Source organism: Myxine glutinosa, chromosome 12 (genome assembly GCF_964187855.1).
Source record: "Myxine glutinosa chromosome 12, kmMyxGlut1.1, whole genome shotgun sequence".
Lineage (NCBI taxonomy): Eukaryota > Metazoa > Chordata > Myxini > Myxiniformes > Myxinidae > Myxine > Myxine glutinosa.
Window position 1 is genome coordinate 61,929,380 of NC_136272.1, and position 21,543 is coordinate 61,950,922.

The 21,543-nt window shown below is 55.3% G+C and overlaps 1 protein-coding gene across 3 annotated transcripts; it reads right to left on the minus strand.

Annotated features, from left to right (window-relative positions):
• Positions 1-214: 214 nt before the first annotated feature.
• On the minus strand, positions 215-21,412 carry LOC144888532 (methionine synthase-like). 3 transcript variants are annotated; one of them, XM_078766869.1, is made up of 5 exons: positions 21,322-21,412; positions 8,900-9,264; positions 2,752-2,954; positions 2,545-2,634; positions 215-1,335 (listed from the first exon to the last, which is right to left on the minus strand). In XM_078766869.1, the coding sequence occupies exons 2-5, from the start codon at positions 8,916-8,918 to the stop codon at positions 1,156-1,158; spliced, it is 492 nt and encodes a 163-aa protein (XP_078622995.1). In that variant the 5' UTR covers positions 8,919-9,264; positions 21,322-21,412; the 3' UTR covers positions 215-1,155. The 3 variants fall into 3 exon arrangements, with proteins under 3 accessions (XP_078622995.1, XP_078622993.1, XP_078622994.1); XM_078766867.1 differs by lacking the exon at positions 21,322-21,412 and adding an exon at positions 21,162-21,310; XM_078766868.1 differs by lacking the exon at positions 21,322-21,412 and adding an exon at positions 16,898-16,996.
• Between the last annotated feature and the right edge of the window lie 131 nt (positions 21,413-21,543).

Here is a 21,543-nt window from a genome sequence, read left to right on the forward strand (position 1 = left end):
GATTTACCCTTTCGGACCCTTTACAATTACCCTTTAGAAACCATTACAATTACCCTTTAGAATTAAAAATGGTGGGTTAGAACGGTTCTTCATTTTCGATGGAAGGACGGACATAGCCCAATATTGAAGCGGCTACAACACTTAAAAACTAAGCAAATAAAAACGTGATAATTGGAGGAATTTGGTTTATTTCACCTGAACATCCATTGCTGGGAGGATTATTTTCAGTTAATACAGCATCTTATTATCTTAAAAAAATTAATGAACACTGAATACCACATACCTTTCAAGGACTTTTGATACACTAGTAGGCCCTTTTTGTATTATTATTGTTATTTTTAATGAGATATCGCCCGGCACAAAGCCTTTAAGGACACGAGGTGGGGGGCACACAAAGGAAAGTATAAATATTTGACAGAAAGGAGGAATCTATTGACATTCTTGTTGAATTGAGGTAAGTTTGGTCCAAATTTTCATTAGCCTTCACAGTTTTGCAGCATACTTGCCTGCTTGAGCATTAACTTACCTCTCACTGGGCCCAGATATGCATGGGCCAGGGTGGGAGATGGGCGAGGGGGGTGAGGGTGGGTACAAAACCAGAGCATTCACTCACTACCCCTTCAAACTCGTGAAACTGGAGGGGTTTTCCTGAATCACTGAATTGAGAGCCCGACAGATTTATTTAATGTGGTCGTGGTGCAGCACAGGCATTGCGGGCCAAATGGTCCCCTCCTGCGTCAAGGTTCGTTGGTGAGATTTATTGGTCTGGGATTGAAGTGGTCACAAACTTCACCGTGACCAACAGACATTATCAGGTTTTGTATTTGTGTGCAGCAGAATCGCGTTTTTACTTCATGCAATGTAAAGATGGCACTTCGGTATTTTCCGTGAAGTTCACAGAAGGGAATGGGGAAGAGAAACCCAACAATGGACTCTATTTCCAAATTTATCGACGAAGGCAGACTTTCTGCTGCCTGGCTATACGGAAGTTAGTATTGTTAGTTAGTGAGTTCCGTGCTCTATGGAAGGCGTTTCACCCATGCATTTGACATTTTTAATGTCATACGTCACATGCCACAATGAAACATTGTATGTCAACTCAAAAAGCTGTACACCGTCATGTGACCCCTCCCATGTGATCCCACCCAAACTCCATCACGAGTATAACCTACTGATGTTGCGAAAGTCTGGATGCTCAACGGACGGTGAAATGGAGAGAGTGCGGTTGGTTGGTCCCATAGCCCCGGCCACAAAGCGCCTGTGGCCCGTTTCGGCCCAGACCGCATCAGCCGTACGCCTCGCCAAGTCGGCTGCCTCAAGGTTCAGTCGGTATGCCTGCGCACGCGCATCGAGGAGTGAAAAGGTCATTGTGGATGGGGTGATCAGAAAGTGCCGCATGACGGTGTCATCCACACAATAGCTTTTTTTTCTTCTTTTTTTTTGTATACAGAATCGAGGCTCGTGAAAGAGCGAACATTTATCACACAAACAAATCAAACAGACAAACAAAATATATCAAAAGATGGAGCGGTGGACAAGATGGGGAGAGAGGGAGAAGCACACAAACACAACATTTGAGAGCAGGGACATCGGGAGATGTGTGGGAGGGAGAGGGCTTGGGGGGAGGAGGCGTGGGAAAGGGGGGGGGGCGGTGGGAGAAGTATAAAACACAAGGACACCAAGGACTTCCAGAAAAGAAGTTGGTATTTCAAAAAAGTGGATCTGGGGTGAAATAACGGGGGTAGAAAAGATCAAGGTTATGGATGGGGGAAGATAAGAGATGGTGGTGAACAGCTGTTTTAAAGACCTGGAGGGTGGAGTGGGATTGAAGGGAGTGAGGGAGTTTGTTCCAGAGGCGGGAGAAAAGAGGAATGAAGGAGTGAAGGTGAGCAGAGAGTCTTGATTTTGGCAGTTTAACCATAAGAGGGTTGCAGGCAGATCTTGTTTGACCTGTAGGAATATTTGGGGGACAGAGCCCAGAGATAGCTGGGGGAGCAAGGCCGGAGAGGAGTCGATAGAAGATGGAAAGACCACCAACCTGCCTGCGGTGAGTGAGTGAGAGGCCCTTGGAGTAAGCTTCATCGCAGGAGATTCCAATGATTCTGAAAGCTTTGGTTTCAACAGCGTGAAGCCGAGCTAGGTGTGAGGCAGGAGCACCAGCCCAGAGGGCAGAGCAGTACTCCATTGAGCTGCGGATGAAAGCCTTGTATGTGGTGAGGAGCTCAGGTGTGCCAAGGAAGGACTTCGCACGACAGAGGCTGCCCAGTCGGCGACTGGCTCTGGAGGCCAGATTTGAAATGTGGTTTTCCCAGGAAAGATCATGATCATAATAATAATTGATGATCATAATAAAATCATAATAAAATGATCATAATAATTGTCTACTTATTTGTGTACTACTATGGTCTGGTGAATTGCCCATTCCCACGTCCTATTGGATTTGGGTTTGAGATGCAACATGAGTGCGATGGACCAAATGGCCATTTCCTGTTTCAAAAATTATCTTATTATTTGTGAGAATTTCAATGAGTTGCTCGGACTGACCAGGTGAGAGAGCTGGTAATCGCTCTGTGCGACACTCGTACTGCTGAACGTGTTTGTCTCAATAATGTCCGCTCCGGCCAACAGGTAATCCTGCCACACACGACCACAACATGTTATTACATGAACAGACTCAGAAAGTTCAGTATTTTTCTCGACCTAGTAACATCTCGAGCCATTTCTGACAGGTTTCCAGCACTTTTCGCCCACCCGGTGGATCTTGCGGACCACATCGGGACGGGTGAGAGTCAGAAGGTCATTGTTTCCCTGAAGGTTGCATTTGTGCTCCGAGAACTCGCTCCCATGGAAATCACTCTCCTGGAGCTTGAACTGCTGCAGACATGTCCCCATTCCACCATCAAGCACGAGCACCCGTTGTCGTAGCAGCTCCAGCAGAGCGGCCTCCGAATCACCTGCAGCGGGAGGACAACACGTGGACCTCACGAGTTTCAGGACATCCTTGTATATCGTGAACTGTACAATGTCTTCTGTCTAAGCTCTGTCTAAGAACAGCAGTAACTGTTCACATGTTGACGTCAAAATTGTCTTGCTACGAACACGACGAACTGCTACGAACACACAGGTCAAAGGCGGTGGGAGGGATTTTCGAAGCTCCACAGTCCACACGGTCTCCACGTTTTTCGAAGTTAAGTCTGTTCACAATTGTATTTTGTCGAAACTGTATTTATCTTTCGGTGTGTGAAGTTATTGTGTGCAACTTTGGTTGTTTCTCGGTGTTTATCTTTCATAAATTGATCGTCTGTTTGCCGTGTCGCGAGCAAGGCCTTTGCCGCGTCGCGAACGATTTGAAATCGAAGTTAAGTGATTGTTCCCATTTATATTTTCGTTAAAACTGTATTTATTTATGGTGTTGTACGTATATTGTGTCCCGACGAAGATTTTTCGGTGCAAATCTTTCATACCTGTATTGAAAATCGTGTTAATTCGTGTCGTGTCTTGAGGCCATGTACAGTGTGCACTGTACAACCTTGACGCTTTGTTTTTCTCTCAGCGGTCCGTCGTTTGTGATACAATAACTTTCGTTCTCTGTATTCCCAGTCTTTTCACCCATAGCCTACTTCCTTGTGTAAATCTCAACTCAAAAAAAAAAAAAAAAAAAAAAAAAATTTCCTTCTCTGTTCTCATTCGTTTATTCATACTTATTCGTTCGTTCGTTCTTCGACCACGTGTTTCTCCCCCATTTCCCCAGATAGTTTTCACTCATTAACCTTCAATGTTTACACTTTCCCCTCAAGTTATGTATTCCGTCATATTTTATAACACCTTTTTCTTCTTCTTCTTTAAAAGGCTGCTTTCGACTTGCTCATCAAATCAATTCATCCCCAAAAAAATATCCATCTCCTATAGTGCCTTTTTTCTACATTCCCTAAACTCTCCTGCACTCCATCCTCCATCCAGCGTCCTTAAACGTATTTTTAACTCGAAGGTCACAAGAAACTCATTTTGCAATAAATGTTCGTTTCCCATAAATCGCACACTTTCAAAAATCCAATCTCACCCCTCCCCTCCAAATCTTCCCCATAACCCCTCCCCTCCAAATCTTCCCCATCAACCCTCCCCTCCAAATCTTCCCCATCACCCATCCCTTTCAAATCTCCCCCCTTGCCCCCTCCCTCCTAAACTACCCCCTCACCCCTCCCCGCCAAGACGCCCCCTCGCCCCTCCCCTCCTAGACTCCTGCCTCACCCCTCCCCTCCAAATCTCCCCCATATCCCATCCCTTTCAAATCCCTCCCCTTGTCCATTCCCTCCCAAACTCCCCCCTCACCCCTCCCCTTCAAATCTCCCCACCCTCATTGCTTCTCAATTTCCCCCCTCTCACTCCCCCTCCTCAAAGCGTCCTCCCCGCTTCTTCCCCCTTCAAACTCTCACCTCCATCTCCCCCAACCTTCTGCCTCGCTCTTCCCCCTCCTCAAATAACACCTCATTGTGGCTCACCCAATCACCATCAAACCTTTTGTCCGCCCCATCCTTCCCTTTCTCTGAGCTATTCTGAAATCTCTGACACACCTTCAACAGCTCTCCCTACCTCTTCCACCTCTTCCACATCTTACCCTACCCCTCCTCCCCCCTGTTCTGTATCTGATGCTCCCCCTTCCTCTTCATTAACGGTATGGACCTCAAACATCCGGGGCCTTCGTTCAAACTTAACTGATCTCTCCATACAGGTTGCTTCTGTCAAACCAGACGTGATCTGCTTAACAGAAACTTTCCTCCTTTATGATGTCTCTGATTCCATAGTATCTCTCCCGGGCTACTCCCTCCTCCGGTATGATAGACCTGAGCCTCGTCCTGGAGGCGGGGTTGCTATCTTTATCAAAAACTCTCTTCCTCACTCGCCCTGCACTGCACTCTCTCCACCTCACACCCAGGAATACCTCTGGCTACGGCTTCCCCTTCGCTCCCACCTCTTGTTCAAATGTGTGTTGTACCGTCCACCAAACAGTGATGACTCCATCTACATCTCGCTGTCTGATGATATGGACCAACTTCTATCTACTCATCCCAACTCTCTCTTCCTCATATGTGGTGATTTCAACTGTCATCATGCCAGTTGGCTGGGTGTGGGTACCTCTCTCACCAGCCATGGCTCCTCAGCAAAGGACTTCTGCGACTCACTGGGACTGACACAATCTGTCAATTTCCCGACCCGGATCTCAGTCAACGGAACATCTTCTCTTCTGGACTTGGTTATGACTAACTTCCCTGAAAATGTCTGCTGCTCTTCTTCTGCTCCGATCGGATCATCTGATCATGTCCTTGTTAAAGTGGACATCTCTCTGACCATCCTCAGGGAGCCTGCTCAGCGTCGACGAGTCTGGCATTTCACTCAGGCCAACTGGCACGGTCTTCAAGCAGCCATCAATCATCTGGACTGGTCTCCCATCTCTACCACCTCTGACATCAACTCATCCTGGGAATTCTTCCAAAGTAAATTGCTCTCTCTCATGCACAGATTTATCCCATCTCGTCTTCAGTTGTCATACCCTTCCTCCCGTCCATGGTACACGGAATCTTGTGGTGAGGCTGTTGCCCAGAAACAACTTGCCTTCGTCTCCTGGAAAGCAAATCCAACGGAAGGAAATCTCATTTCCTTTCACAAAGCCCGAAACAAGTGTGTGTCCACCCTCAGGAGAGCCAGGAAACAATATCTCTCCGTTCTCAAGACCGAACTCTCTTATCTGTCTCCCTCTTCCAAATCCTGGTGGCGTCTGGTCAAATCCGTTTCTGGTGTTTGTTCCCCCTCCATCCCCTCCCTTACCTCAAACGGCTACACAGCTGACTCCGCACGTGAAAAAGCTGAATGCCTCAACTCTGTGTTTGCCTCTAAATCTTGTGTCCCAAACCCATCCCTCTCTGTACCCACCATACCCAGTCGTACCCTGCTGCTCCTGGACTCCGTGTCCTTTCCTCCTGACAAGGTGGAAAAGTTTCTGTCAACCCTCGACTCTGATTCTGCAACTGGTCCTGACGGCATCAGCCCACGGGTCCTAAAATCCTGCTCTGCTGCTCTATCTCACCCTCTCTCTGTTCTCTTCACCCTCTCTTTTGCTCAAGGTCAACTGCCATCTGCTTGGAAATCAGCCAACATCACCGCTTTGCACAAAAAAGGTGCAAAAACAGATCCTAGCAACTACAGACCAATCAGCCTTCTCCCAATTATCAGCAAAGTCATGGAATCCATCATTGCTTCGGATATGAAATCTTTCCTCTTCTCCAATGGCTTGATCTCTGATCATCAATTTGGTTTCAGACCAGGTCACTCTACTCTGGACATGCTGCTTCTGCTGTCTCAACAATGGATGGAGGTCCTCAATGCCAAACAGGAAATTAGAGCTGTCTCCCTCGACATATCACGTGCCTTCGACACGGTCTGGCACCCCGCTCTGCTCACCAAACTCTCCTCCTTTGGTATCCATGGAAATCTCCACGCATGGCTGGCGGACTTCCTCTCTAGTCGTCGTCAACGTGTGGCCCTGAATGGGTTTCTCTCATCTCCTCTTCCTGTTCAGGCTGGAGTTCCCCAAGGCAGTGTTCTGGGCCCCGTGCTTTTTCTGGTCTTCATCAATGATCTCTCTGACTCTCTCGAAAATCCTCTCTATCTCTTTGCTGATGACTCCACTCTCTGCCGCTCCATTCCTCTTCCCTCAGATCGGCAGTCTGCTGCCTCCTCGCTCTCTGAAGACCTGGACAAAATCACAGACTGGTCAAACAAGTGGAACATGTCTTTCAATCCTGACAAATCTCACACTCTTACTATGTCTCTCCGAAAAGATCGACTGGACAACCCTCCCATCTACTTTCTCAACAATCCTCTCCAAGAAGTTCTGTCGCTCAAGATTTTGAGTCTCACTATCTGCCATGATCTTTCTTGGGAAAACCACATTTCTAAGCTGGCCTCCAAAGCCAGTCGCCGACTGGGCATCCTCCGTCGTGCGAAGTCCTTCCTCGGCACACCTGAGCTCCTCACCACATACAAGGCTTTCATCCGCAGCTCAATGGAATACTGTTCTCCCCTATGGGCCGGTGCTCCTGCCTCACACCTAGCTCGGCTTCACGCTGTTGAAACCAAAGCTTTCAGAATTATTGGAATCTCCCGCGATGAAGCTATCTCTGAGGGCCTTTCACTCACTCACCGCAGGCAGGTAGGTGGTCTTTCTGTCTTCTACCGACTCCTCTCCGGCCTTGCACCCCCAGCTCTCTCTGTGCTCTGTCCCCCAAATATTCCTACAGGTCGCACAAGATCTGCCAGCAACCCTCTGATGGTTAAACTGCCGAAATCTCGGCTCTCTGCTCACCTTCACTCTTTCATTCCTCTTTTCTCCCACCTCTGGAACAAACTCCCTCACTCCCTTCAATCCCACTCCTCCCTCCAGGTCTTTAAAACAGCTGTTCACCACCATCTCTTATCTTCCCCCATCCAAAACCTTGATCTTTTCTACCCCCGCTAATTCACCCCAGATCCACCTTGTTTGAAATTCCAACTTCTTTCCTGGAAGTCCTGGCAGTGTCCATATGTTTTATACCTCTCCCACCGCCCCCTTCCCATGCCCCCCCCCCCCCAAAGCCCTCGCCCTCTCTCAGATCTCTCGATGTCTCCATGTCTCTCGGTCCCTGCTCTCAAATGTTGTGTTTGTGTCCTTCCCCCTCTCTCCCCATCTTGTCTACCGCTCCCGATGTTATATGTTTTATGTGTCGGTTTGTCTTTCTGTGTGATTAATGTTCGCTCTTTCACGAGCCTCGATCTTGTATACAAAAAAAAAAAAAAAAAAAAAAAAAAAACAATATTAATCATTGAACCAACCAATCACTATCCCTCAATCTCACGATTTTCATCCATCCATTGTATCCCTCCATCTACCACTCCACGAGAAACACACGTGTGCAGATTAACTATTAAAGTGAAATTTATTCAGCTGCAATACATTATATTGTAGCGGTTACCGCTGGATGTACATAATCGCCTTGCACCGGCCAGAACACGGCCAGACGCGCCTCTCCCGGGCATGCCCGGACTCACTGTTCCCGGGCACGCCCGAACCTCCCGGGCACGCCCGGTCTCGTCTTTCCCGGGCTCGCCCAGAGCGCCCGGGCATGCCCGCTATCGCCTTTCCAGGGCTCGCCCAGAGCGTCCGGGCATGCCCGCTATCGCCTTTCCAGGGCTCGCCCAGAGCGCCCGGGCATGCCCGCTCTCGCCTTTCCCGGGCTCGCCCAGAGCGTCCGGGCATGCCCGCTCTCGCCTTTCCAGGGCTCGCCCAGAGCGCCCGGGCATGCCCGCTATCGCCTTTCCAGGGCTCGCCCAGAGCATCCGGGCATGCCCGCTATCGCCTTTCCAGGGCTCGCCCAGAGCGCCCGGGCATGCCCGCTATCGCCTTTCCAGGGCTCGCCCAGAGCGTCCGGGCATGCCCGCTCTCGCCTTTCCCGGGCTCGCCCAGAGCGTCCGGGCACGCCCAGCCTCGACTTGCCAGGCCGCAGCCAAACACGCCCGGGCAGGTCCAGACTCGCCTTTCCAAGGCTCGCCCTTGACACCCGGGCATGCCCGGTATAGCTTTTGCCGGGCAAACTTCCCGACATAAATGTGTATATATATTGTTGCCCGATAAACGGGCTTGTCAGAATACCTGAGCTGTTTGGTTTCAATAAAGCAACTCGGACGAATTCCGTCTTTGGTCGCGTCAATTCTTTCGACTCGCGTTGGAGCGCAGTTCCTTCAATATAACTGTTTAGATGTGAAGCTGATATAATGGACAAATTACTATATTAATACAGTAGGTATTTGTACGTGTACATCTTGTAATACGCTTAACATCAACGAACACAGTGTGCAAAGCTTTTACCCTGTAGGTAGACACTCATGGTGGAAGCTTTCACGCTGAACAGATGTGGTGGAGCGGCCAAAGCAGGGAACCCGGAATGGAGGCGGGCCGAAGCTGGGATGAAGGCGGGGCCAAGGCGGGATGGAGGCGGGGCGAGGCCGGGATGGAGGCGGGGCTGAAGAAGAAGGCAAAGCGAATCCGCGACGAGGGCGGAGCGAATCCGAGATGAGGGCGGAGCGAATCCGCGATGAAGGCGGGGCGAATGCGGGATGAGGGCGGAGCGAATCCGCGATGAAGGCGGGGCGAATGCGGGATGAGGGCGGAGCGAATCCGCGATGAAGGCGGGGCGAATGCGGGATGAGGGCGGAGCGAATCTGGGACGAGGGCTGGACGTTACAAAGGAAAAGTTTAAATGCGAAGTGGAACAGAAAAGCACAAAATAATGATGAAGTTAAGATAAAGTGGAGAAAATAAATACTTGAGGTAAAGTCCGAAGAAGCATAGGCAATAGCAAAGAAATATTTAAAAATTGTGATAAAGCCGAATCCGTCCACTCAGGCTGCGCCAAACTGAAAGACAGACGGCGAACTCCCGTGGAGTCCAAACCTCATTCCTGACTCGCTCACTGATTGGCTGTACATGTTGACATTTCCCCCCAAAGATCTATTTTCATTGGCTGAAAGAACTTGGGGGCTGCCATCGATTTACAGCTTCAAGAGGATTAGGTTAGGCCAAGTTTAAAAAAAAAAAGTTTCTCGTCCGGACTTTTTTGAAAAAGGAGGAGGGAGGCCTTACTATTTACTATTTTCATTTTTTTTGCTATTTTTTTCTAAGAATTTTTTTGTTAAGAATTTTTTTTGTGATTGTATTTTCTTTTACGAAATAAATGAAAAATCAATACTGCAGAAATCTAGGCCTACTTTATTAACTACAACAGGGCCTAGATACCGAGCTTCTCACTCAGAGACCCACGTTGTACTCCCACCTCCCACCATTAAACCTACATCATAGGGTAGGACTATGGCCTGACTGTATTCACACTTCAGAATACACGAAACTACAACTAGTACTAGGCCATCCAAGTATAGCGTTACAGCTACATATGGATTTTTTAATGCACCAAGTATTTATAAACAAGTACACTAGAAAATGTATGTCTTGATATGGCTTAAATATTTACGCTATATCACGACACTGAAGGAGCTGGGGCTCCCACGTCGATCAGAAGAATGGACGCGACAAAAAGCTGGAATTCATCTGAGTTGCTTTATTGAAATCAAACACTCAGGCACTCTGAAAAACCGTTTATCTCTCAGCAATATATATCTATTCCGCCAGGGGGTTTGCCCAGGCCCGGCGCCAGGGGGCGTGGCCCAGCGTCCTGGCTGCGGCCTGGCAAGTTGAGGGCGAGCCTGCCCGGGCATGCCCGGGCGAGCCTGCCCGGGCATGCCCGGGCATGCCCGGGCGTCCCGACCGAGGCCTGGCAAGTTGAGCGCGGGCCTGCCCGGGCGTCCTGGACGAGCCCGGCATGGTGATCGCTCCGCGTCCTTGATAGGTGCAAGGCGATTGTGAAAACTCAGCGGCAGCCGCTACACACGTCCCCCCAGAATCGACTTGCACCGGCAGGGTCAATTTGAGGGGGGTCCTGACGACCCGGCCGAAGCGACCCCTGGCGGGTCGTGGGAGGGGGTCCGGTGAGGTGGTGGGCGGTCGAGTGGGGGGCACCGTGGACGGGGGGCGGCCTCGCCGCGGCGGAAGGGCCACCCGTGGTGGGTGGTCGACGTCCACGTGTGCCGGCTTGAGGCGGTCCACAGCAATCCGGTCCGACCTGCCGCCGATGTCGATGACGAACGACTTGTCGTCCCGTCGCAGCACCCGGAAGGGCCCGTCGTACGGCGGCTGGAGTGGCCACCGATGTGCGTTGTGACGCACAAAAACATACTCCGCTGTGCGGAGTGCTGGGGGGACGTAGGACTGGGGGTCACCGTGGCGGGATGTTGGCACGGGGGCAAACCGTCGGGCGGCCTCCTGGAGGTCCGAGCGCTGGTGAGCTGCGGACCAGGGACTGGTAGCGTCGGGCACAAATTCGCCCGGGACGCGTAGCACCTGGCCATAGACAAGCTCGGCGGTGGATGCCTGGAGGTCTTCCTTGGGGGCCGTGCGAAGGCCCAAAAGGACCCACGGCAGCCGGTCGGCCCACCCGACGTCTTGAAGGCCGGCCATGAGCGCGGCCTTCATGGAGCGGTGGAATCGCTCGCACAACCCGTTTGCTTGGGGGTGGTAGGCCGTAGTACGGTGGAGCTTTACCCCCAGGTTGCGGGCGACCGCGCCCCACTGCTCGGAGGTGAACTGTGGACCACGGTCTGACGAGATGTCCGCCGGTGCGCCGAAGCGGGCGACCCAGGTGGCGATGAAAGCCTGCGCCACGTCGGCGGTGGTGGTGGAGACGAGGGGCACGGCCTCCGGCCACCTGGTGGTCCTGTCCACCATGGTGAGCAGGTGTGTGAACCCCCGTGATGGGGGGAGGGGGCCCACCAGATCCACGTTGACGTGGTCGAAACGTCGTTCGGGCACGGTGAAAGGTGCCAGCGGGGCCTGGGTGTGTCGGTGGACCTTGGCCCGTTGGCAGGCCGTGCAGGCGCTGGTCCAATCGCGGACGTCCCGACGAAGGCCGTGCCAGACGAAACGCGCCGACACCAGCTTCTGGGAAGCTTTCCGGCCCGGGTGGGAAAGGCCGTGGAGGGAGGCGAAGATGCGGCGTTGCCAGGCGACGGGCACGATGGGGCGAGGCTGGCCTTGGGAGACGTCGCAGAGCAGGACAGTGTCCGCGCAGGGGATGTCGGCCAGGCGGAGGCCCGTGTCCGCCGCCCGGAGGGCTTGCACCGTGGTGTCGGTGGTTTGGTCCGCCGCCATAAGCGCAAAATCCACGCCCAGGTGGACCGCGTTCGCGCTGGCCCGGGAAAGACAGTCGGCCACGGCGTTGTTTTTGCCGGCGACGTGCCGGATGTCCGTGGTAAACTCCGACACGGCGGAGAGGTGGCGCTGTTGGCGGGCCGACCATGGCTCCGTGACCTTGGCCATGGCGTAAACCAACGGCTTGTGGTCGACGAACGCCGTGAAAGGACGGCCCTCCAGGAGGTGGCGGAAATGGCGGACGGCCAGGTGTAGACCGAGGAGCTCCCGGTCAAACGTGCTGTATTTGAGCTCGTTCGGCCGGAGCTGCCGGCTGAAAAAAGCGAGTGGCTGCCAAACCCCGTTCACCCATTGCTCATGTACGGCGCCCACCGCGTAGTCGGAGGCATCCGTGGTGAGGGCGATGGGAGCGTTGAGCACCGGGTGAGCGAGCAGTGTTGCGTCGGCGAGGGCCCGCTTTGAGCCTTGGAAGGCCGCGTCCATTGCTGCGGACCAGGCGATGTCGTGCTTGGCCGGCTTGCCCCGGAGGGCTTCGTAGAGGGGCCGCATGAGCTGAGCAGCGCGGGGCACGAAGCGGTGATAAAAATTCACCATTCCCAGGAATTCCTGCAGGGCCTTTATGGTGCGGGGACGCGGGAACGTGGTGATGGCCTCGACCTTGGTTGGCAGCGGCACGGCCCCGTTCTTGGTGATGTGATGGCCCAAAAAATCAACGGCCGTCGTGCCGAAGTGGCATTTGGCCGGGTTGACGATGAGGCCGTGCTCGCTGAGGCGCTCGAACAGTGTTCGGAGGTGGAGGAGGTGCTCGGCCCGGGACGTGCTGGCGACGAGGATGTCGTCCAGGTAAACGAAAAGGAACGGCAGGTCACGCAGCACGCCGTCCATCAAGCGCTGGAACGCCTGAGCCGCGTTCTTGAGACCAAACGGCATCCGCAAGAATTCGAATAAGCCGAACGGCGTGATGACTGCCGTTTTAGGGACGTCGGCCGCCCTGACAGGTACCTGGTGATATCCCCGTATGAGGTCAATTTTTGAAAAAATGACCCGTCCCGCCAGACGGGCGGAGAAGTCTTGGATATGCGGGATCGGGTACCTGTCGGGGGTGGTAGCGTCATTCAGACGGCGGTAGTCGCCACACGGGCGCCATCCACCCCCCGGCTTTGGCACGATGTGCAGTGGCGAGGCCCACGCGCTATCGGAGCGCCGCACGATGCCGAGGTGCTCCAACGCGTCGAATTCGGCCTTCGCTACGGCGAGCTTGGCTGGGTCGAGGCGACGGGCCCTGGCGTAGACCGGCGGGCCCGTGGTTGGTATGTGGTGCTCGATCCCATGCCGTACTGCGACGGCCGAAAACGTCGGCCGCGTGAGGGCCGGGAACTCCGTGAGCAGGCGAGCAAACTCGTTCGCCGCCGGGACGGTGCATGCCAGCTCGGTCGGCGCGGAGCTGCTCAATGTGCATACCAGGGAGCTGAAGGTTTCAGCGTTGATTAAACGACGCCGTTGGACGTCCACCAGCAGTCCGTGTGCGCAGAGGAAGTCGGCGCCTAGCAGAGCCACGGGCACGTTAGCGGTTACAAACGTCCAAGCAAAGCGTTGGCCGCCGAAGCAGAGGGTGACGTTGCGCGGGCCGAAGGTGCGGATAGTCGATCCGTTGGCCGCAACTAAGGAGGGGCCGCAAACCGCGGATTGCCTGTCCTGGTCAGAGGCGGGTATGACGCTCAGTTGGGCGCCGGTGTCGCACAGGAAGCGCCGTCCGGACGCTGTATCCGTGATGAACAGTAAGTTGCCCGTGTGGCCGGCGCTCATGGCTGGTAATGAACGCCGGCCCGGCCGTTTCCCGGCCTGCCGAAGGTGCACGGGGGTCGGCATGTCCGGGCCTTCTGTCCGAACCTGGCATGATAGTAACACCACGCTTGGTCAGGTGGAGGCCTCGGTCGTCGTGCCGGAGGTGGTCGGCTCGGTAGAGCGGCCGCCAATGGCGTCGGCAGTTCGGCCGTCGACCGTGCCGGGTGCTCGGGCGCCCTGGGTGTTGCGTCGGACGGCGGTGGGTCCCATGTCGCCGCTACGATGCGCTGTCCTGCGGCGGAGATCTTGTCGGCTTCTCTGGCAAGGGCCCGGGGATCTGTGATCGTCGTGCTTGCCAGGGCGAGGCGTACCGGGTTAGGCAGCTGACGGAAGAACAGCTCCCGCAACAGGAATGCCGGAGAGTGCTCGCCGAGCAGTGAAAGCATGTAGTCCATGCGCTCGGAAGGGCGCGTGTCGCCGAGCTCAGGCAGATCGAGCAGGCGCCGTGCGCGTTCCGCCGATGGGAGGGCGAAAGCATCGAGGAGCAGCTTCTTAATCGCGCCGTATTTGTCAGCGGCTGGCGGGCTTTCGAGGAGGCTCAGGGCGCGGGCCGCAGTAACCGACCCGAGCGCAGCTACCACATGGTGGAAGCGGGTGTCGTCGGCCGTTATGCTTCGCAGGGCGAACAGGGACTCCGCCTGTGCGAACCAAACCGCCGCGTGAGCCTCCCAGAAGGTAGGCAGTTTAAGGGCGACTGCCGTGTCCATGTCGATAGGTCACCAATGAAGGAGCTGGGGCTCCCACGTCGATCAGAAGAATGGACGCGACAAAAAGCTGGAATTCATCTGAGTTGCTTTATTGAAATCAAACACTCAGGCACTCTGAAAAACCGTTTATCTCTCAGCAATATATATCTATTCCGCCAGGGGGTTTGCCCAGGCCCGGCGCCAGGGGGCGTGGCCCAGCGTCCTGGCTGTGGCCTGGCAAGTTGAGGGCGGGCCTGCCCGGGCGTCCTGGACGAGCCCGGCATGGTGATCGCTCCGCGTCCTTGATAGGTGCAAGGCGATTGTGAAAACTCAGCGGCAGCCGCTACAACACCAACTTACTTTCGTTGTTTGGTATCCATCACCAATGTCATCTCCATCGTCAAATTCTCCACTGGCAAATTTACTTTTAGCGAAGAGATCGTTCAACGTTCGCTTCTCATCTACAACTGATCTCGCGAACCAAGACTTCAAACCTTTTGTCGACGAACGAATGCTTACACACACGAATATCGTTATATTTCCTACTCAAATTTGTACCATTAAAAGTACTAGGGCATGCCCGTACGTGGGTGCAATGCCCGTACGTGGGTACGTGGGTACGTGGGTGCGAGTACGGTGACAATCCCCCCCCCCCCTCTATTTACATGAAATGGTTTGGTCCATGAAATGTTTTGGTCCATTCGCAACGCCAAAGCGAACGGCGAACGGCTTGCGAGTACGGTGACAATCCCCCCCCCCTCTATTTACATGAAATGGTTTGGTCCATTCGCAACGACCACAGAACCCCCCCCCCTCTATTTACATGAAATGGTTTGGTCCATTCGCAACGCCAAAGCGAACGGCGAACGGCTAAATCGCCATAGCTCGGTAACTACTTGTCCGATTAATTTCAAACCTTGAAAAGGCACATCCTCGGGTCCCCAGCAATATACCTGGCAAGTTTCAAGTATATCGGACCCGTGGTTGTCGAGAAACAGCGGTCACAGACAAACATACAAACATACAAACATACAAACATACACACAGAGATTACTGGAATTATAGATAGATGAAACTAGGGCATGCCCGTACTATATCTATATCTAAAATTATATCCCCCCCCTCTATTTACATGAAATGGTTTGGTCCAAAGCGAACGGCTTGCGAGTGGTGACAATCCCCCCCCTCTATTTACATGCAATGGTTTGGTCCAAAGCGAACGGCTTCCGGAGTTTGGTAAAGAAATCGCCATCGCGTGCACAAACGCGCAGGAAAGCGAATGAATCGCAAATTCGTTTTTATTAGTTGTAAAACATAGTTTAACGCCAACATAGTTTGCAAACGTGAAATAAATGAATACGCTCTCAAATGTGCCATCCGAGGCAGAGTGTGCCCGCCACGTTCGGCACACGCGATCGTTCGCTGCTCTCTGATTGGTTGAATCGTTTTTTGGACATAGCTCGGTAAGTAATTGTCCGATTAATATGAAACCTTGAAAAGGCACATCCTCGGGTCCCCAGCAATATACCTGGCAAGTTAAAAGTATATCGGACCCGTGGTTGTCGAGAAACAGCGGTCACAGACAAACGTACAGACGTACAGACAGACAGACAGAGATTACTGGAATTATAGATAGATGCAAGATTTTTACACGTATTAATTGCACTTGCCCAGTGCACAACCGCTGCGAGAATTGACCGTCTTTAGCACAAAGTGTCTGCGTTAAGCCTAGCATGTATTAACCAGGAAGTTCCGTTAGAGGGCGTGATCCATAATAGTTCAGATCATCAATGCACAAGATACGATCAGCAAACGCCCGGAAACGGCAAGTTTTAGACCGAGTTTCTTCGCAAAACGATTTTTTTTTAAACAAGTATATATTAAAAAAAAAAAAAGTATTAAATAGTAAATAAAAGTAGGCGGCGACTAAAAAGGAAGCGGGCGGGGACGAGAAACATTTTTTTTTTTTTTACTTGGCCTTATCATTATCAAGATGCTTGAGCGCTTCCATTCCATGATGTTTACGGTCACGGACATTGTAAAACGCTGAAATGGCACCGAGTTCCGTGTAATTGATTTGGACTCGTCCAAGTGAACCCTGTATAAATATATAATAATTAAAACAACAAGGAACGTCAACGAACAAGGCCATTGGGCCCACCAAGGCCTAGGCTAGTATAAGATTACCAACCTATGGTTCCGACAAACGTCCGTTCTTTACCCTTTTAATACTGAGAATCAATAAATGAAGCAGCGGTTGACCCTTTATAAAGTCTTTGGTATTAATCGACCAGGTTCGAACCGTCGACTCCCTAAACTCAAAGCGGCCGCTCTAACCATTTATTGATGCCTCATAGTTTTTTAATTTGTTTTTTTTTTCTTTACTGTTTTTTCCTGAATAATTATATTGTGGCGAGCACGAAAACACACTGGCGTGGTGACTTCATTCCACGCACAAAGTGGGCGGCGGCCATGCCCAAGGGGTAGGCGTGGCCGCGGGATATACACCGGGCACGCAGCCCCGAGCGCGCCAGTGTTACAGTGAGCTCAGAGAATAAAGAACGTTTGAACCTACCGCGTTGTCCGCTTCCTCCTTGGTAGCAAGTAGCGCGCGTAACACCGCGCTTCATTGGTGACCTTCGACATTCTGGTCAGCCGTCGCTGACCAACCGAACCCGCCACAGCATGGCAACCAACGCGGTCTCCATCAAATTACCCGAGTTCTGGGAGGCACAAGCCGAAGTTTGGTTCCTGCAGGCAGAAGCCCAGTTCCAACTTCGAGGCATCACGGTCGACGAGACCATGTACTGCCACGTGGTCGCCTCCCTCGGGCCCGGCGCGGCCGCCCACGTCGTGTCGGTCCTACGACATCCACCGGCCGAGGCAGGTACGAGGCGATCAAGCGCATCCTCCTCGCCACGTTCGGCCTCACGGTGGACGCATGAGCCGACCGCCTCTTAGACCTTCCTGAGCTCGGTGACACGCGACCATCGGTCCGCATGGACCATATGTTGTCGCTGATGGGCGACGAAACCCTGACCGCTCTGTTCCGGGCGTTATTTCGTCGCCAGCTGCCGGCACGAGTCCGCCTCGCGTTGGCCCGTTCTACCACAACGGAACCCCGAGCTCTCGCTGCCGAGGCCGACAGGTTTTTCGCGGCGTTGGACATGCAGGCGAGTTTTGCCGCGGCCATCGCGGCTCCCGAGGCTGATGATGCGCCACTCCTCGTGGATCTCGGGGCTGCTGCCGATGCGCCACACCTCGTGTCCGTCACCACACGCCGCCCACCACCATCGCCGCCGCGAAGAAAACCGCGACCTCCACCGCCGAAGCCGCCCACCCGGTGTTTCTTCCACGCCAAGTTCGGCCACGAGGCTCGACAGTGTCGCCCGCCGTGCTCATTCGGCAGGTCGGGAAATGGGCGAGCCGGCGCTCGGTGGCAGCTTTGAGCGTCGGCGGTTCCAACAGCTTGCTGTATATAACGGACACCTTGTCCGGGCGCCGTTACCTGTGCGACACGGGAGCGCAGGTGAGTGTCATTCCTGCCGGTACGTCTGACAAGCAAACCGTGGGCCGCGGCCCCGCGCTGCTTGCGGCCAATGGTACATCTATATGCACGTACGGAAAGCGCTGCCTCCCACTGCAGTTTGGGTGACAGGTTTTCCGATGGTCGTTCGTCACAGCCGACATGCCCATGGCACTGCTCGGCGCGGACTTCCTATGCGCTCATGGATTATTGGTAGATGTAAAGCGCAGAAGGCTTGTTCAGGTGGAAACGTTCAGCTCGCTCGCATGCGCGCTGCCCCGCTCGTTGAGCAGCTCACAGAGCGGCTCGCCGAGCGGCTTGTTGAGCGGTTCCGTTCCGGCCAGGTTCATCTGCACGCTTCCGGCAGCGAACAAATTTACCCGCCTCTTCGCCGGTTTCCCGGCCCTCACGAGGCCCACCTTCTCGGCGGGGGCTGTTAAGCATGGGGTGGAACACCACATCTCCACCTCCGAGCCACCGGTCAACGCCCGGGCACGCCGCCTCGAGCCGACGAAGCTCGCCGTAGCTAAGGCGGAGTTCGCTACGCTGGAGCGGCTCGGCATCGTGCGGCGCTCCGAGTGCCTGCGCGTCGCCGATCCACATCGTGCCCAAGCCCGGCGGGGGATGTCGACCGTGCAGACTACCGGCGCCTCAACGACGCCGCCACCCCCGACCGCTACCCCGTCCCTCACATACAGGACCTCTCCGCCCGGTTGGCGGGTATGTCCTTCTTTTCAAAGGTGGACCTCGTACGCGGCTACCATCAGGTCCCCGTCAGGCCGGAGGACATCCCGAAGACGGCCGTCATCACGCCATTCGGACTTTTCGAATTCCTTCGGATGCCCTTCGGTTTGAAGAATGCGGCTCAGGCGATTCAGCGCCTTATGGACAGTGTCTTGCGCGGCTTAGACTTTTTATACGTCTACTTGGACGACATCCTCGTCGCCAGCACGTCCCGCGAAGAGCATCTTCACCATCTCCACACGCTTTTCGGACGTCTGGGCCAGCATGGCCTCATCGTGAACCCCGCTAAGTGCCGGTTTGGCGTCACCGACATCGACTTTTTGGGGCACCGCGTCACGAGGCACGGGGCCGTCCCCCTACCGGCCAAGGTGGAGGCGGTGAGGGGGTTTCCGCGCCCCCGCACGATCAAGGGGCTCCAGGTGTTCCTGGGCATGGTAAACTTTTACCATCGTTTCCTGCCCCGCATCGCTCAGCTCCAGCGCCCCCTCCACGAGGCCCTCAGAGGGAAGCCAGGCAAAGGTGACGTTACCTGGACCGAGCAGATGGATGCGGCGTTCGTGGACGCAAAGCTCGCCTTGGCTAACGCCACCATGCTCGCGCACCCGGCGCCCGATGCACTGATCGCCCTCACCACCGACACCTCGGACTACGTGGTGGGTGCGGTACACGAGCAATGGGTGCGTGGTGCTTGGCAACCGCTGGCGTTCTTCAGCCGGCAGCTTCGCCCGCCCGAACGCCGTTAAAGTACCTTTGACCGCGAGTTGCTCGGGCTCCACCTGGCGGTCAGGCACTTCCGCCATCTGCTCGAGGGCCGTGCGTTCACGGCCTTCGTCGACCACAAGCCGCTGGTCTACGCGATGAGCAAGGTCACCGAGCCGTGGTCGGCCCGGCAGCAGCGTCACCTCGCGGCCGTGTCCGAATACACGACGGACATCCGGCACGTCGCAGGGAAGGACAACCCGGTGGCGGATTGCCTTTCCCGGTCCGTCGCCCACGTGGTCCACCTTGGCATCGACTATGCCCGGATGGCGGTGGACCAGGCCGCCGACCCCGGTGTCCAGGCCTTGCGGACCGCCGTCACGGGCCTCCACGTCACCGAGGTGCTGTTCGACGGCGCGGCCACGGCCCTCTTGTGCGACGTCTCCCTCGGGTGGCCTCGCCCCATCGTGCCTGCGGGCTGGCAGCGCCAGATTTTCGACGCCATCCACGGCCTGTCCCACCCGGGCACGAAGGCCTCCCAGAGGTTGATCGCCGACAAGTTTGTCTGGCATGGCCTCCGGAAGGCCGTCCGCGGCTGGACCAGGACGTGCCTCGCGTGCCAGCGCGCGAAGGTGCACCGGCATACCCAGGCCCCGTTGGCCCCGTTTACGGTGCCGGCACGTAGGTTCGACCACGTGCACGTGGACCCGGTGGGACCTCTGCCCCCCTCGCGGGGTTTCACCCATGTCCTGACCATGGTGGGCCACACCACCCGTTGGCCGGAGGCCATGCCTTTGGCGGCGACGACGGCCGCGGACGTCGCGCAGGCGTTCATCGCCACCTGGGTCACCCGGTTTGGCACCCCCTCGGCCATCTTGTCCGACCGCGGCCCCCAGTTCACCTCGGAGCTCTGGGCCGCGGGGGCTCGGGGTCCAGCTGCACCGAACCACAGCCTACCACCCCCAGGTCAACGGCCTGTGCGAGCGGTTCCACCGTTCGTTGAAGGCCGCGCTCCGGGCCACCCTCCGCGACGGCGGCTGGGTCGACAAGCTCCCCTGGGTCCTGCTGGGCCTCCGGACGGCGCCCAAGGATGACCTGCGCGCATCCGCAGCGGAGTTGGTCTTTGGGCAACCGCTGCGGGTGCCGGGCGAGTTCCTCCCCGACCCCACGGCACCATGGTCCCCGGCGCAGGAGCGCTCCGCCCTGCAGGAGACCGCCCGAAGGTTCGCCCCGTTGCCGACGGCGCACCACGGGCACCCACCCACGCACGTCGCCCCGGAACTTCGCACCGCGGAGTATGTCTTTGTCCGGCACGACGCCCACCGGACACCACTGCGGCCCCCGTATGACGGGCCTTTCCGCGTGCTGGAGACCGGGGTGAAGCACTTCACCTTGGACATCGGCGGTACTCCCGACCGCGTCTCGGTGGATCGACTCAAGCCGGCCCACCTCGACGTGGACCACCCACCGCCGATGGCTCGGCTCCTGCGTCGGGGCCGCCCCCCTGCGGGTGGACCCCGGGCACCGCCCAGCCCTGCCGGTACGCCGCCCCCCGGTCCAGCACCCATCCCGGGTACAGCCGGAAGCATCCCAGCTGGCATCCCTGCACCCCGGACGCCGCCGGTCGCCAGGGGGCGCTTCGGCCGGGTCATCCGTTTGCCCCGCAAACTGGCCCTCCAGGTGCGCGGGAATTCTGGGGGGGGCGCGTATGGCGAGCACGAAAACCCACTGGCGTGGTGACTTCATTCCACGCACCAAGTGGGTGGCGGCCAGGCCCAAGGGGTAGGCGTGGCCGCAGGATATACACCGGGTGCGCAGCCCGGAGCCAGTGTTACAGTGAGCTCAGAGAATAAAGAACGTTTGAACCTACCGCGTTGTCCGCTTCCTCCTTGGTAGCAAGTAGCGCGCGTAACACCGCGCTTCAATATCTTCCAGACCCATTGATTTGTTTACTCGAAGGCGGTAAAGCGAGAGGTGTATGTTAACAGAAAACGTAGCACTGTATATATGTTTGAATAAAATAGATACACCTGTGGGCCTGTGGCGGACACGATGGCTCGCTGGCGCGATGACATCATTCCGCGCACCAAGAGGGTGTCGGCCACGCCCGAGGGGTAGGCGTGGCCTCGGGATATACACGGCCACACGGGGCTCATAGCCCCGAGCACGGGTGCTGTCGTTTGATCCCAATCACTAAAATAATATTCTGATACGAGGTGGAACAAAAACGGACTTTCCAATCTGATCCTAAA